At 48.6% G+C, this 14,580-nt stretch overlaps 1 protein-coding gene across 2 annotated transcripts in view; it reads right to left on the bottom strand.

The window, feature by feature from the left end:
- Positions 1-14,580, bottom strand: part of SAMD11 (sterile alpha motif domain containing 11) — a 107,122-nt gene that overhangs the window by 36,182 nt on the left and 56,360 nt on the right. For both annotated transcript variants that reach the window (XM_087702081.1, XM_087702082.1), the window contains exon 5: positions 2,196-2,288. In XM_087702081.1, coding sequence (XP_087558207.1) covers positions 2,196-2,288 — 93 coding nt within the window. The remainder of the gene's footprint in view (positions 1-2,195; positions 2,289-14,580) is intronic.

Here is a 14,580-nt window from a genome sequence, read left to right as displayed (position 1 = left end):
TCGTGCCCTGATTCTATGCCGTCCTATTTGGTTAAAAAGTTCCCCTTTCGCACGTGTGCTGTTTGTTCCCGACTCTAGGGGGCGGTGCTCATCTCTGTACCGAAGCCGAAGAGCCAGTGCTCTCCGAAGACATCTTCATGGTCATGTGGCCGACATGACTCAATTCCCGAAGGCGCACGGAACGCTGTTCCCTTCCCACCAAAGGTGGCTCCTATTTTTCTACTTGCATTTTTTACGTGCATTCGAACTGCTAGGTTGGCAGAAGCTGGGACAAGTCACAGGAGCTCCCTCCGTTAGGCAGCACTGGGGATTCGAACTGTTGAACTGTCGATCTTTCTGATCGACAAGCTCAGCATCTTAGCCTATTGATGTCCTATTTATGTCCCATTTAGGGACATTTTCAAGCCATGCGCCTGCGTGGTGCGCTCTCACATTTGCGAACCGGTAGGGAAAGTAAGTGAATACTATCCCTGGATGTGGAGCTTCACCGTTCAGGGGCAGTGTATCACGGCATTATCAGACGCCAGCAGGAAAAGGCGAGGACTTCAGAAATACAATGCAGCTCGTGGTGCGTGGCCCAAAGTTTGAGAATTTCATCCCGTTTGCTAATCTCACTTCTCCGTTTCCTTCCAGGGAAGCAGAGATGGTCCGAAAACAGATATTTCTTTTGGTTGGTGGGCGGAGCCTTTGTGGATTATTCTGTGACATCACAGCAGCTCAACCAATGGCTGAGTAAGAGAAGATTAACTGGCGAGCCAGAAGTCAAATGGCTGCATTCGGATAACGCGCTAAACTTAGATAATCCTGGTTAATTTGTGGCTAAGAGCTTAGAGGCTGTGTGAAGCCAGAAAATGGGTTATTTCAGGAGCCAGGTTTAACATACCAGCATATTTGGGGCACAGAACACCCACCCCCCCAAGCCAGGCCAGAAAAGGGTCCCCTTTTGTGAGCCATTCTTAACCACGGAAAAACTCCCCAAATCTTTTTTTTTTTTAGCTTAAACTGCAAATTCAGGTAAAGGGCAGCATGAGTTATCCAGGTTGTGTGTGTGTGTCTCTCCTTTGTTTTTTATTGTCGCGTTTAATTTATAGTTATGTGCGTTTTATTTGCGAAACCTCGCTCCCCCCAAGAGTCGGGAGGCGGTAAACATTTAATCAACCAATCGATAAAAATAAAATAATTAAGCTGGCGGGTGGGGGGGACGACGAAAGGGGGACAGGCGAGGTGATTGATCACAACGCCAATTGGGAAGTCGAGGAAGGGGGTGGTGGGGGGGGCGGTAGGAACGACTTCGGTTTGGGGAGGGGAGGGGGGGCCGCCGCCGCGTGGCATTGATCCCAACGCGATAGATGGCTGGGCTTCGCGAAAGCCTGATTAAAGCTCAGCGTCTCCGCGAGATAGATTAAACCGCTATCACCTTGATTAATTTTTCAGAGGATGCAGCGGGAGCCTGGAACGTGTGTGTGTGTGTGTGTGTGTGTGTGTGTGTGTGTGTGTGTGTGTGTAAAGGAGGAGGAGAAAGGGGTGAAAAGGGAAAATTAGGGAAGAAGATATCCAAGAACTTCCCCCCAGAGGAGAGCAAAATGTTAAGAAACGGCCTTTGAAAGAGCTTGGATAAAAGGGTTTCATTAGCATGTCGGGAGGGAGCCCTGATTGGCGTTATTGACAGCTGCCTGTCTCCAAGGGAGTTTGAAAAGGGAGGGGGTTTCAGCCCCCCCCCCTATTCATTTGGTTTCCCCAGTTGCAATGGATGGCTGAGAAAGTTGGACCATAAGGAAGGCCAAAGAATGGAGGCCTTTGAACTCTGGTGCTGGAGAAGAAGACTCCTGCATTGAGTCCCTTGGACTGCAAGGCCATCCAACCGGTCAGTCCTAGAGGAGATCAACCCTGACTGCTCTTTAGAAGGCCAGATCCTTCCTCCCTCCTTCCCCCCATTTATCCTTCCTTTCTTCCTCCATTTATCCTTCCTCCCTCCCTTTCTCTCCCTCCATTTATCCTTCCTTCCTCTCCCTCCATTTATCCTTCCTCCCTCCTTCCCTCCATTTATCCTTCTTTCCTCTCCCTCCATTTATCCACCCTCCTTCCTCCCTTCCTTTCATTTATCTTTCCTTCCTTCCTCCATTTATTCATCCTTCCTATAAAAAAAAGCAGACACCCCGCTGGCAGAAATCGTAAAGAGAGTTTCCTTTTCTCACCTTTTGGGGATTCGCTTCGAGATTTTTTGCTCTCCAAAAGACAGTCTCCGTTGCTATTGGGCAGACAGATTTTCCTTTTGCCTAAAACTTCATCTAGAATGGAACAGGAAGAGGGAGAGGAGAGAGAGGAAAAGGAGAGAGGAAGAGAAGGGAGGGAGGGAGAGATGGAGGGAGGGAAGGAAGGAAGGAAGGGAAAGGTGAGCAGCAGGCAGGCAGGAAAAAAACAAAGGAAGGAAGGAAGGAAAGAAAGGAAAAAAGAAAGGAAAGAAAGAAAGAAAGGAAAGGAAGGAAGGAAGGAAGGAAAGAAAGAAAGAAAGAAAGAAAGAAAGAAAGAAAGAAAGAAAGAAAGAAAGAAAGAAAGAAAGAAAGAAAGAAAGAAAGAAAGAAAGAAAGAAAGAAAGAAAGAAAGAAAGAAAAGAAGGAAGGAAGGTAAAGGTGAGCAGCAGGCAGGCAGGAAAAAAACAAAGGAAGGAAGGAAGGAAGGAGAGGAAAGGCGAGAGGCAGGCAGGAAAAAGAAGGAAGGAAGGAAGAAAGGAAGGAAGGAGAGGAAAGGCGAGAGGCAGGCAGGAAAAAGAAGGAAGGAAGAAAGAAAGGAAGGAAGGAAGGAAGGGGGAGAGAAAGGTGAGAAGCAGGCAGGGAGGGAGGGAGGGAGGGAGGAAGGAAGGAAAGGAAAGAAAGAAGGAAGGCAGGCAGGAAGGTAAAGGTGAGTAGCAGGCAGGCAGGAAAAAAAGAAAGGAAGGAAGGAAGGAAGGGAGGGAGGAAGGAAGGAAGGAGGGGAAAAGTGAGAGGCAGGCAGGCAGCGAAGAAGGAAGGAAGGAAGGAAGGCAGGGAAGAAGGAAGGAAGGGAAAGGTGAGCAACAGGCAGGCAGGAAAAGGAAGGAAGGAAGGTAGAGGGAAAGGAAAAGAGAAGGTAAAGAGGGGAAGGAGGGAGGAGAGGAGAGAAGAAGTTCAGCTGGAAATGCACAATTATGCACACAGTCCCCCCCCACCCCAATTTCCTCCACCACCACCGCCACAATCTGTGAGCCTTTTCAGGCTTGCAAACACACACTACACACACACACACACACACACTACACACACACACCAAACCAGCTGAGGAAGAAACCGAGGGAGGCTCGTCGCTGTGAGCATTCGCCTCGGTCTCTCTAACTCCCCGCCAGCCATCATCCTTCGGTGCGCTGATCGATGCCAAGGGCTCCCAGCCATAAATTTGCAAAATCTACTTTTATTTCCGTACTTAACTGCCTCATTTGATGGGCTCCCTTGCGTTTCCCGGGGGGCCTCCCTGTGAGCCCTGGTGTAAAACAGCCGGGGTCTGGGTGGGGTGGGGAGCCCAGGGATGGGGGGGGGGGAGAGACAGAAATGGAGAATCCCCCCCTGCCCCCCCACACACATACACACTAATGTACAATCCCCGATCTCCCTCCATCGTCTCTCTGTGTGTTCAGTTTCCCACCTTTTGGGGAAGGGTCTCCAAACCCCTCTCTCTCCTGCCAGCCAGTGCAAAATATATAATACACAATTACAGAAACCCCTCCCTCCCACCCCCCTGCCACTTTGCCCTTCTTTTCCCCATGTACATAAAAAAAATCAATATTCTTCCATAATAACACTGGGGTGGGAATTGAAAGCACGTCAAATAAGAGCAGGCGAAAAAAGAATTCATCCTCCTAGGCATCTAAGCCTCTTCTCATCGGGAGAATCCCCTCCTCCTTTCTCTCCCCGTCCCCCCCACCCAGCAAAAACTAGGGAGGGTCCTTCCTAAGATGCTTCCCAAAACCCCTTTTCCATCTGTGGCCTCAGCTGCCTCCTATCTGACTGTGGTCTCGTCTGCATCTCTGCATCTCTCTCTGGCAAAGACACTAGGGAGGGTCCCTTCTGATATGCTTCCCACACCCTGATTTCTTCTAAGGGTCCAGCTGCCTCTTATCTGTTTATTGCCTAGTGTGCGTCTCTTCCTCCTGTCTCTCAAGGTCTTTTCCACAGACCATTACAATATTTCTGCCCCCTCCTCTTTACTGGCGAAGACACTAGGGAGGGTCCCTTCTGATATGCTTCCCACACCCCTATTTCTTCTAAGGGTTCAGCTGCCTCTTATCTGCTTATTGCCTAGTGTGCGTCTCTTCCTCCTGTCTCTCAAGGTCTTTTCCACAGACCATTACAGTATTTCTGCCCCCTCCTCTTTACTGGCAAAGACACTAGGAAGGGTCCCTTCTGATATGCTTCCCACACCCTGATTTCTTCTAAGGGTCCAGCTGCCTCTTATCTGTTTATTGCCTAGTGTGCGTCTCTTCCTCCTGTCTCTCAAGGTCTTTTCCACAGACCATTACAATATTTCTGCCCCCTCCTCTTTACTGGAAAAGACACTAGGGAGGGTCCCTTCTGATATGCTTCCCACACCCCTATTTCTTTTAAGGGTTCAGCTGCCTCTTATCTGTTTATTGCCTAGTGTGCGTCTCTTCCTCCTGTCTCTCAAGGTCTTTTCCACAGACCATTACAATATTTCTGCCCCCTCCTCTTTACTGGAAAAGACACTAGGGAGGGTCCCTTCTGATATGCTTCCCACACCCCTATTTCTTCTAAGGGTTCAGCTGACTCTTATCTGTTTATTGCCTAGTGTGCGTCTCTTCCTCCTGTCTCTCAAGGTCTTTTCCACAGACCATTACAATATTTCTGCCCCCTCCTCTTTACTGGAAAAGACACTAGGGAGGGTCCCTTCTGATATGCTTCCCACACCCCTATTACTTCTAAGGGTTCAGCTGCCTCTTATCTGTTTATTGCCTAGTGTGCGTCTCTTCCTCCTGTCTCTCAAGGTCTTTCCCACAGACCATTACAATATTTCTGCCCCCTCCTCTTTACTGGAAAAGACACTAGGGAGGGTCCCTTCTGATATGCTTCCCACAGCCCTATTTCTTCTAAGGGTTCAGCTGACTCTTATCTGTTTAATGCCTAGTGTGCGTCTCTTCCTCCTGTCTCTCAAGGTCTTTTCCACAGACTATTACAATATTTCTGCCCCCTCCTCTTTACTGGGAAAGACACTAGGGAGGGTCCCTTCTGATATGCTTCCCACACCCCTATTTCTTCTAAGGGTTCAGCTGCCTCTTACCTGTTTATTGCCTAGTGTGCGTCTCTTCCTCCTGTCTCTCAAGGTCTTTTCCACAGACCATTACAATATTTCTGCCCCCTCCTCTTTACTGGAAAAGACACTAGGGAGGGTCCCTTCTGATATGCTTCCCACACCCCTATTACTTCTAAGGGTTCAGCTGCCTCTTATCTGTTTATTGCCTAGTGTGCGTCTCTTCCTCCTGTCTCTCAAGGTCTTTCCCACAGACCATTACAATATTTCTGCCCCCTCCTCTTTACTGGAAAAGACACTAGGGAGGGTCCCTTCTGATATGCTTCCCACAGCCCTATTTCTTCTAAGGGTTCAGCTGACTCTTATCTGTTTATTGCCTAGTGTGCGTCTCTTCCTCCTGTCTCTCAAGGTCTTTTCCACTGACCATTACAATATTTCTGCCCCCTCCTCTTTACTGGAAAAGACACTAGGGAGGGTCCCTTCTGATATGCTTCCCACACCCCTATTTCTTCTAAGGATTCAACTGCCTCTTTGTGCAAAACAAGCAATAGAGTTGCAAACCGGGGATACTCTGAATTCTGCCTCCTTGGGCGAAAGGGGGAGGTTTTTCTGTTAAGGAGAGAAACCAAGATTCTAGTCCTCAAGGTTGCCATCATGCAAGAAACCCCTCCCCCACTGGATAATGAGTTTTTAAGAGCTGCGCTGGGTGCCAGAAATATTTCCTCGCCTCACCGACACAACTGCACGACACTGCGTGCGACGAAAGAGGATTTTTAAAATATGCAAATTGGGTTATTTACATTTTTCTTCTTTTCCCCCCATCTGCCTCGTTTAATCAGCGTGCAAAGTTAGAGGTTACAGAATTTAACTGGGCCCGGCACGGGGGTTATTTATTTATTGTAATTCGGCGAAGATTTCGCGATGGGATTTTAAAATAAGTAGCCCACCGACCGGTTTGTCTGTAAACCAGGTTGCACCCCTCAAAATTTAAAGTTTGGGGAGGAGGGGGATTTGGCTCCAAATATTATGGCGCCCCAAACAAAGGGAAAAGAGCCCCTTGCCTAGGAAAATGGGCGGTGTAGTCCGAGGCATTGAAAGATTAAAGACCGTCAAAGGAAAGAAAGAATTTGGCGATCTATTTCTGATTCCTGAAACAAAAAAAACCACACCAATTGGGTACAGTGGATTCATTTAACGACGTGGGTTTCACTTAACAACCACTGCAACGAAGGTTGCAAAATCAGGGCAGGTCACATGGTGACCCACTTATAATTGACTTATGGTTCTAATTCCAGATTACCTCTATCGTGAATGCTCACCTCTCTTTAAGGATTCTTAGAAGGAGAGGTGTGTAATCCCAATTTATTTTACGACACCACAACAGTCCCAAAACAGTGTTGCAAAGTCACAATTATTGTAGAGGGGTTGAACCATACATTCCCTGAGTTCAAATCACTCCGGAGTAGGATTCCGGTTGCCTTCAGACTCACATTAGATATATTACGAGCTATCTTGAGGTGGTCTCCAGTTGCAAGGGTGGGACGCGGTGGCTCAGTGGCTAAGACGCTAAGCTGTCGATCAGAAAGATTGGGCAGTTCGGCAGTTCGAATCCCTAGCGCTGCGTAATGAAGTGAGCTAAGGTTCGTGTGGATAAATATTCCTCTGAAACACTGTTTGCCAAGCCTTGCTGACTGTGAATGAAAGGAATTCACAGTCGTGTAAATAATGAAAAGGGATTTTGCCGGGACCAAGACTCTGCTTCGTTCTTTTTAAGGAAACTTGGGTCAAAACAGTTCTCCCCCCCCACTACCCCAATCAAACATGGTCTGAAAGAATCCTCACATATGTTTGGGCTCATCAAACCAGGGCTAGAAATCTTAATGATCTCCAGGACTGCTAATCTAAGCCCGAGATATGCAAAGCTGCATGTTTGATTCTTGAATCTTAAGTTTTGTTTAGTTTTTTCCTTGCGAGCTGCCAAGAGTCGGGCAGCCTACGAACATAATAAATAAAAAAAGAAAATAATAAAGAGAAAAGAGAAGCCAAGAGAATAACGACAAGACGCCCACAGTAGTTGAATCTGGGCTCCGATGATGAACGACTCGGAAATAAATCCCAACCGTCTCACATCTGCTCACCACACAAATTCACAGACCATAAACCCAGAGCGCAAATGCGTACAAATGAATGTCCCCATTGGGAATGGTCTGGCTCAGGAATTCTGGGAGTTGAAGTCCACAAGTCCTAAAGGGGGGGGGCGTTGTTCCCCGTCTCTCAACTACGCTTCCCAAGCTGTCCTTATCATAAAAATCCGCAAAACGTCAACTGAAAGGAACCACATTGGTTCCCGATTCTATCTGTAGGGTTGCCAGCCATCTCCTGTCTCGCCTGCAGGATGCCAGTTTTCCATATATTCCCCATCTAGCCAGGGGTAGGATTCAGCCGGTTCGGCCGAACCGGGTGCTAATTTTACATCTGATTCGCCGAACCGGTAGTTGCAAGGACTGGCTGGCCACCCCCGACCCGACTCTACCAGGAATCTCCACGTGCCCCGTTTTGGATGCCGGATAAATGCAGGGCTTGCGCAGAGGATCTAGGACGGCGAAAAACGGGCCTCGTGGAAGTCCAGAAACCGACCCGTTTCTGGCCTCCAGAGGCGGGAGAGGCCGTTTTCGCCCTCCCAGGGGCTCGAGGAAAGCCTCCGGAGCCTGGAGAGCAAGGGTGGATTCCTGCCGGCATTACTATTGGTGCTCGAAAAATTTTGCATGCTCAGAGTGCATGGGCATTTATTTGCACTTAAAAAGATCTTAACAATTTTAAAAAAAAGAGGGAGGAAATTACTTTTTTTTTTCAATGAAGATTGTGTGCAGAACAGAAAATAAAGATGGTGGCGCCCAGGATAGAACAGTCACCGGGTTCGCCCGAGTTACTACCTCTTCAGCCGAACCTGTAGAAACCTACCTCTGCTAGGAAGGGCGAAAAAGCCCACCACCGCACCCTGCGGCGGTGCAGGAGGCCAAGTAGGCTATGCTCACCACAGCCACGCCAGTGGTGAGATTCAGCCAGTTCGCACCTATTCGGGAGAACCGGTTGGTAACTTTCTAAGCAGTTCAGAGAACCGGTTGTTGGAAGAAATCTCCTTTTGTTTCTTTCCACTTTACAGGGCTAATCCTGTAAGGAAGACAGGAAGGAAACATTCTGGTGTTGTTTCTAGTCTCATCTTTATTGCCCTGCTTACAGAAACTGCCTCTCCGGTTAACCCTTATTACATTGTTAACAGCTAAGGCGAAGCGCCCATCAACGTGAATGATGTTGAGTTGGCCATGCCCACCCAGTCACATGACCACCAAGCCCCACCTACCCCGCTGGTCCTTAGGGCAGAGAACCAGTTGTTAAATTATTTGAATCCCACCACTGGGCCACGCCCACCCAGCAACAGGGCAGAGAACCGCCGCCTAAAATTTTTGAATCCCACCCCTGCTGAGCTAACCCTCTTTCGCCCCTCGGTGAGTACCAATCCTACGCCAGGCACCAGGTTAACGTATCACACCTCCCTGCCCAGAAAACACAAGCTTTGCTCGTAAGGTGCCCAGAGGTGGCACCTTCAGTGTCCCTGAAATGTGCCCCTTCAATCACGGGGCTGACCTCCCCCCCTCCGGCCTTTGACAGCCAGACTTAATTCCTCTTTTTTTTTTTATCCCCTTAATCTGTCATCTTTATCAGGCAGGGGAAGTGCCAAGCGGCACGCTGGTCGCCCCAGTCCCGATCAATCTCCGCATTACAGCTGACAGAATGGTGCTAATAACTTATTGATCGGGTGTTCGCCGAGCCCTGCCGGGGCCGAAGAGCCTGCCATTGATTGGCTGCGTGGGGGGAAAAAAAGAGCCGCTCGGCTCCGCACGGAGAGGAAAGGCTTCAAATAGTGTCTTTCCCCCCCCACCCACCCCCCAGGAACGACGGGGATCGGGGAGGCGCGTCGGAGAAGAAAACGCATGACAAATGACTGTGGAGGGCGACGACCGGGTGGAAAAAAAGAGGGTGGGGGAAGGAAAGGAAGCATAAGGGCAACGAATGCGTGGGAAAAAGCAGATCTTGGAGGAGGAGGGGGAAAAGTCACCACAAGGTGACCTTCTCCTTCCTTTTTTTTTTTTTTTTTGGAAAAAAATCTTGCAATTGTTTCTTTGTTGTTGTTTTTTTGCCCGTGGAGATTCGTATGGAAATACCGTATTTTTTGGAGTATAAGACGCACCTTTTTCCCCTCAGAAAAGAGGCTGAAAATCTGGGTGCTTCTTATACAACGAATACAGCATTTTTTGCCTCCCGAAACCTCGTCCCCTTCACCAAAATGACGTTGCAAAGGCTTCAGGAGGCTTTCAGAGTGATCCTGCGGACTGGGGAGGAAAGAAATGAGCAAAAAACAACCCGCTTTTGCCCCCACCCAGCCCCCAGCCGCACTCTATAAGCTTCATAAAGGCTATCCATGCCCTTTTTTTGACAAAAAATGGGCCCATTTTCACAAAAAACAGGGTGTTTTTTTGCTCATTTTTGCCCACCCCCCAGGAGCACTCTATAAGCCTCCTAAGGGCTATTCATGCCCCTTTTGGGGGGGGGGAAGGGGGGCTGTTTTTGGGAGGCTTGCAGAGTGCAAAAAATATTTTTTTTAAATTTTCCTCTTCAAAACCTTGCTGCGTCTTATACTCCGAAAAATACGGTAGTCTCCCGCCTAAGAGACCCAAGGGAGTCTCTAATCTTTTAGCCTCCTGGAGGGCTGCGAGCTACAATTGGGGGGGGGATGTTAAGCTGCGAGGCCTGGGTGGGAGGGAAGGGCGAACTGTGCTTTTGATCTCTCCTTTGATTGTGTATTTGATGGGATGGTCAGGCCTGTAAGTGGGTGGGTGAACAGGTAAGATGGAAAAATGGATGGAATGGAGGGATGGGTGGACAGACAGACAGACAGAGGGACAGACAAATAGAGGGAAGGATGGACAGAGGAAGGGAGGGCGGTGTTTTGACCTAGGCTTCCCCAAAAACCACGAGGCAGAGTCCTGGACCCCGACAAAACCCCTTTTATTAAACGAAGGTAAATTCCTCTCCTTCACATTCAGCAAAGGCCTGGCAAACAGTCTTTCAAAGGAGTATTTATGACCACCGACCTTATATCTCTTTTGGAAAGCTGCCAAGCTGTAAATCTTTTCCCAAATGAGGTTTCTGTGCAAGGAAAGACCGGGCACAGAGTCTCAGAGATTTACGGACAGATCTCCACACTCTTGAAATGAATCTAACGAACAAATTGTTTCCCGAGGGCCACCCCAGAAAAGGTGCCAGGAAAGGTGGGGGGGGGGGGGAGAAAGAAAAGAAGAGAAGAAATAAAAGAAGACTAGATTGCCATCTGTCTGAAATGGTGGTAGGGTCTCCTGCTCGGCTGGCGGGGTGGGGTTGGACTAGATGACCTACAAGACCCTTTTCCCAACCCTGTCAAAAAGCGCTCTGGAAACAGAGGAGGAAAATGGAAGAATTATGGGAGGGAAGTTAAGAGCGAGGCCCGCAGGGGAAGGGATGCAGGCTGCCCAGCGGTCGCCATGCCAAGTTCTTAATTGGCTGGGCATTTTCTGAGCCCCAACTCAGGATGATCAATTAGTTCCCCAGTGAGAGGAACAGGCCAGGCCTGATGGGACAAGACGCAGACCCAATTATTGGGGAAATCAGCAGGGACTCCCGGTTAATTTATACGCCGCAGAGCTGCATTAGGCGGTTTAACTCCTGCATCCCGCTTCTCCTTCAGTTGTCTCTCTTTGCAAAGCCTCACAAACCCACACACGCACATGCACACCACCCTCCCCCAAAAATGGGGAAATTGAAATGGGGGGGAAAAAGGGGGTGTTCCTCCCTGAACAGTTCTCTTTAAATCCTTCAGCTTAAATCAGGCGTGAGGAGGAGGATCTGGCCCTCCAAACACACACACAAACACACACACACCGCACACAAATCTATAATGTATTGATCCCCTTTAACATTTTTGCACAAGGCCTAAAGCAGGGGAGATAGTCTTCGGGCTGATATTGGCAGCGAATGTTCCTGCCTTTAAACACATTTTTTTTTTTAAAAAAAAGGAAGAATTTAGCTTTTAAAGGCCAATGTGAGAAAATGCCCATCAAAGAAGACAAAGTAGATCTATCCTTTGGGGGGCTTTTGGGGGGGTTGCATAAAATAAATAAAACAGAGGAGTAAGACTCAAGGGGTGCTTGGCCTAATTAATATCCTTTAAGAAAAATATATATGAAATTGCAAGGTTGAACTTCAAGGGTTTGAAATCTCGGTGGTGGGTGGCCAGCGGAAGGATTTGAGAACTGCAGATAGGGAATAAAGATGCATGCATAAAATTTTAAAAAAACCAGACAGAACTTAGAAGTATTCTGACCGAAGCTTCTTCCTGAGAGCCTGAAGCAGACTCCTTGTCCCGACAAAAAACCCCTTTTATTAACTGACTGTGGATTCTGCTTATTCGCATCCAGCAAAGTCTTTCAAGGGAGGATTTACGGTCACAGACCTTATCTGGCTTGGAGAGCTGCCAGGCCGATCTCTGCAGAACCTGGCAAGGAGTCTCGGAGAGTCATGAACCAATGAAGTGAGCTAATGGCCTCCTGCAAACTCCACTCCCCTTTCGCTCCTCTTTTATCTCCTCTGGGAGGGGCCATTCACCATCCACCTGTGGCCTTAGTCCCAAGTCAACCCCTGTTCTTTATCTGTTCCCTTCGTCTGGCAACTCACACTGGGAACAGGCTCCAGCTGTTCTTCTGCCTCACTGATGTCTGACTCCGAAGGCAGCTAATAACTGTCAGACGGCCCTGGCCCCCTCTCTGCCTCCGACACAGAGCCCTCATCAGAGCCTTCCCCAGACTCCAGGACTGGCCCATCTTCCTCCCCAACCTCCTCACTGTCTGCTGCCAGCTGTGCTGGCTGCTGGCAGGCCCAGCAAGAACTTTGAGTAACGAGGTTGAAAAGGACCTTGGAGGTCTTCTAGTCTGACCTCTGCTCAAGCAGGAAAACCTATACAGATAGTCCTGGACTTATAACAGCTCATTTAGTGACTGCTACAACTGTTCTGGAAAAAGTGACTTATGTCCCTTTTGCACCAAGACGGTTGCATGGTCAGTCATGTGATCAAAATTCAGAGGCTTGGAAACTGGTTCCTATTTATGACGGTTGCAGTGTTAAGTTGAGGACTAACGGCAAAGTTAGCGCTAGAATGGAACGATCAATTTAGCAACCTTGGAAGAGGTGCTCAATTCTGAGGTTTCCTTCCCTGAACATCCCCAAGCAAATCTAGACAGCATCCCAAAAAGCAGAGACATCACCCTGCCAACAAAAGTGCGCATAGACAAGGCGATGGTTTTCCCAGTTGCCATGGATGGCTGTGAAGGTTGGACCATAAGGAAGGCTGAGTGCCAAAGAATGGAGGCCTTTGAACTCTGGTGCTGGAGAAGAAGACTCCTGCATTGAGTCCCTTGGACTGCAAGGCCATCCAACCGGTCAGTCCTAGAGGAGATCAACCCTGACTGCTCTTTAGAAGGTCCTAAATCCTGAAGAGGAAACTCAAATCCTTTGGCCACCTAATGAGAAAGAAGAAGGACTCCCTGGAGAAGAGCCTCATGCTGGGAAAGATTGAGGACAAAAGAAGAAGGGGATGGCAGAGAAGGAGGTGGCTGGATGGAGTCATTGAAGGAGTCGGCATGAGCTTCAATGGACTCCAGAGAATGGTAGAGGACAGGAAGGGCTGGAGGGATGTTGTCTATGGGGTCGCGATGGTCAGACACGACTTCGCAACTAACAACTAATTATCTATCTATCATCTATCTATCTATCTATCTATCTATCTATCTATCTATCTATCTATCTATCTATCTATCTATCTATCTATCTATCTATCTATCTATCTATCTATCCTGCAAGTCCCTTGGACTGCAAGGCCATCCAACCAGTCAGTCCTAGAGGAGGTCAACCCTGACTGCTCTTTAGAAGGCCAGATCCTGAAGAGGAAACTCAAAGACTTTGGCCACCTGATGAGAAGGAAGAAGGACTCCCTGGAGAAGAGCCTCATGCTGGGAACGATGGAGGGCAAAAGAAGAAGAAGGGGACGGCAGAGAAGGAGGTGGCTGGATGGAGTCACTTAAATGACCTTCAATGGACTCCCAAGGATGGTAGAGGACAGGAAGGTCGGGAGGAACGTTGTCCATGGGGTCGCGATGGGTCGGACGCGACTTCACAACTGACAACAACCCCCCGCCCCCCCAAGTCACTGGCAATCTTGCTTTCCGAGCGAATTTACCTAACCGGATAGAAAAAATAGGATTTGTTGACCCAGGCGCGCAAAAGCCTCTCAGGTGCCACACTGGTGTTCATCCCTTTGTGTGTTGCTCTCAATTAAGATTAACAACAGCCTTATCCCTGCCTGCCAAAGGCTGCTGCCTTACATCCCCGTCGTCTTACATGGGAATTTTACGAGGAGAAGCCAGGTTGAGAAGGAAAGATTCTACTTGGTGTGACTGGAACAGCAACACACACACACACACACACACACACACACACAAATCCGGTATGAGAAGCCAGGTTGAGAAGGAAAGATTCTACTTGGTGTGACTGGAACAGCAACACACACACACACAGACACACAAATCCTGTGTGAGAAGCCAGGTTGAGAAGGAAAGATTCTACTTGGTGCACCTGGAACAGCAAAGTTACACACACAAATCCTCTATTGAACGGGGAATAAATCATAAAAAGGTGGACTGTTTTATTTTCAGATGGAATTCAACTATCACACCTCCCTCCTGCAAAGATTTAAATTCCTGGTGTTATCCCTATGCCTCCCTTCTTCATTTCTGTTCTGAGCGAGGCTTCCCAAGAACATGAAGCAAACTCCTTGTCCTGACAAAAAAACTCTTTTTATTAATTGACTGTGGATTCTGCTCTTTCACATCCAGCAAAGTCTTTCGAGGGAGGATTTACGGTCACAGACCTCATCTGGCTTGGAGAGCTGCCAGGCCGAGATCTGCAAAACTCTTGGCAAGGCGTCTTGGAGAGTCACGAACCGATTAAACGAACTCATTGTCTCCTGCAAGCTCCACTCCCCTTTCGCTCCTCTTTTATTCCCTCTGGGAGGGGCCATTCACCGTCCACCTGTGGCCTTCCTCCCAAGACGACCCTTGTTCTTTAGCTGTTCCCTTCGTCTGGCAACTCACACTGGGAACAGGCTCCAGCTGTTCTTCTGCCTCACTGATGTCTGACTCCGAAGGCAGCTGATAACTG

The sequence above is a fragment of the Thamnophis sirtalis genome, unplaced genomic scaffold (genome assembly GCF_051295495.1).
Source record: "Thamnophis sirtalis isolate CommonGarterSnake01/CBP01778 unplaced genomic scaffold, rThaSir2_p1.2 scaffold_15, whole genome shotgun sequence".
Taxonomy (NCBI): domain Eukaryota; kingdom Metazoa; phylum Chordata; class Lepidosauria; order Squamata; family Natricidae; genus Thamnophis; species Thamnophis sirtalis.
The sequence above is the reverse complement of the archived record's forward strand: the minus strand, read 5'-3'. Positions and strand labels throughout refer to the sequence as shown.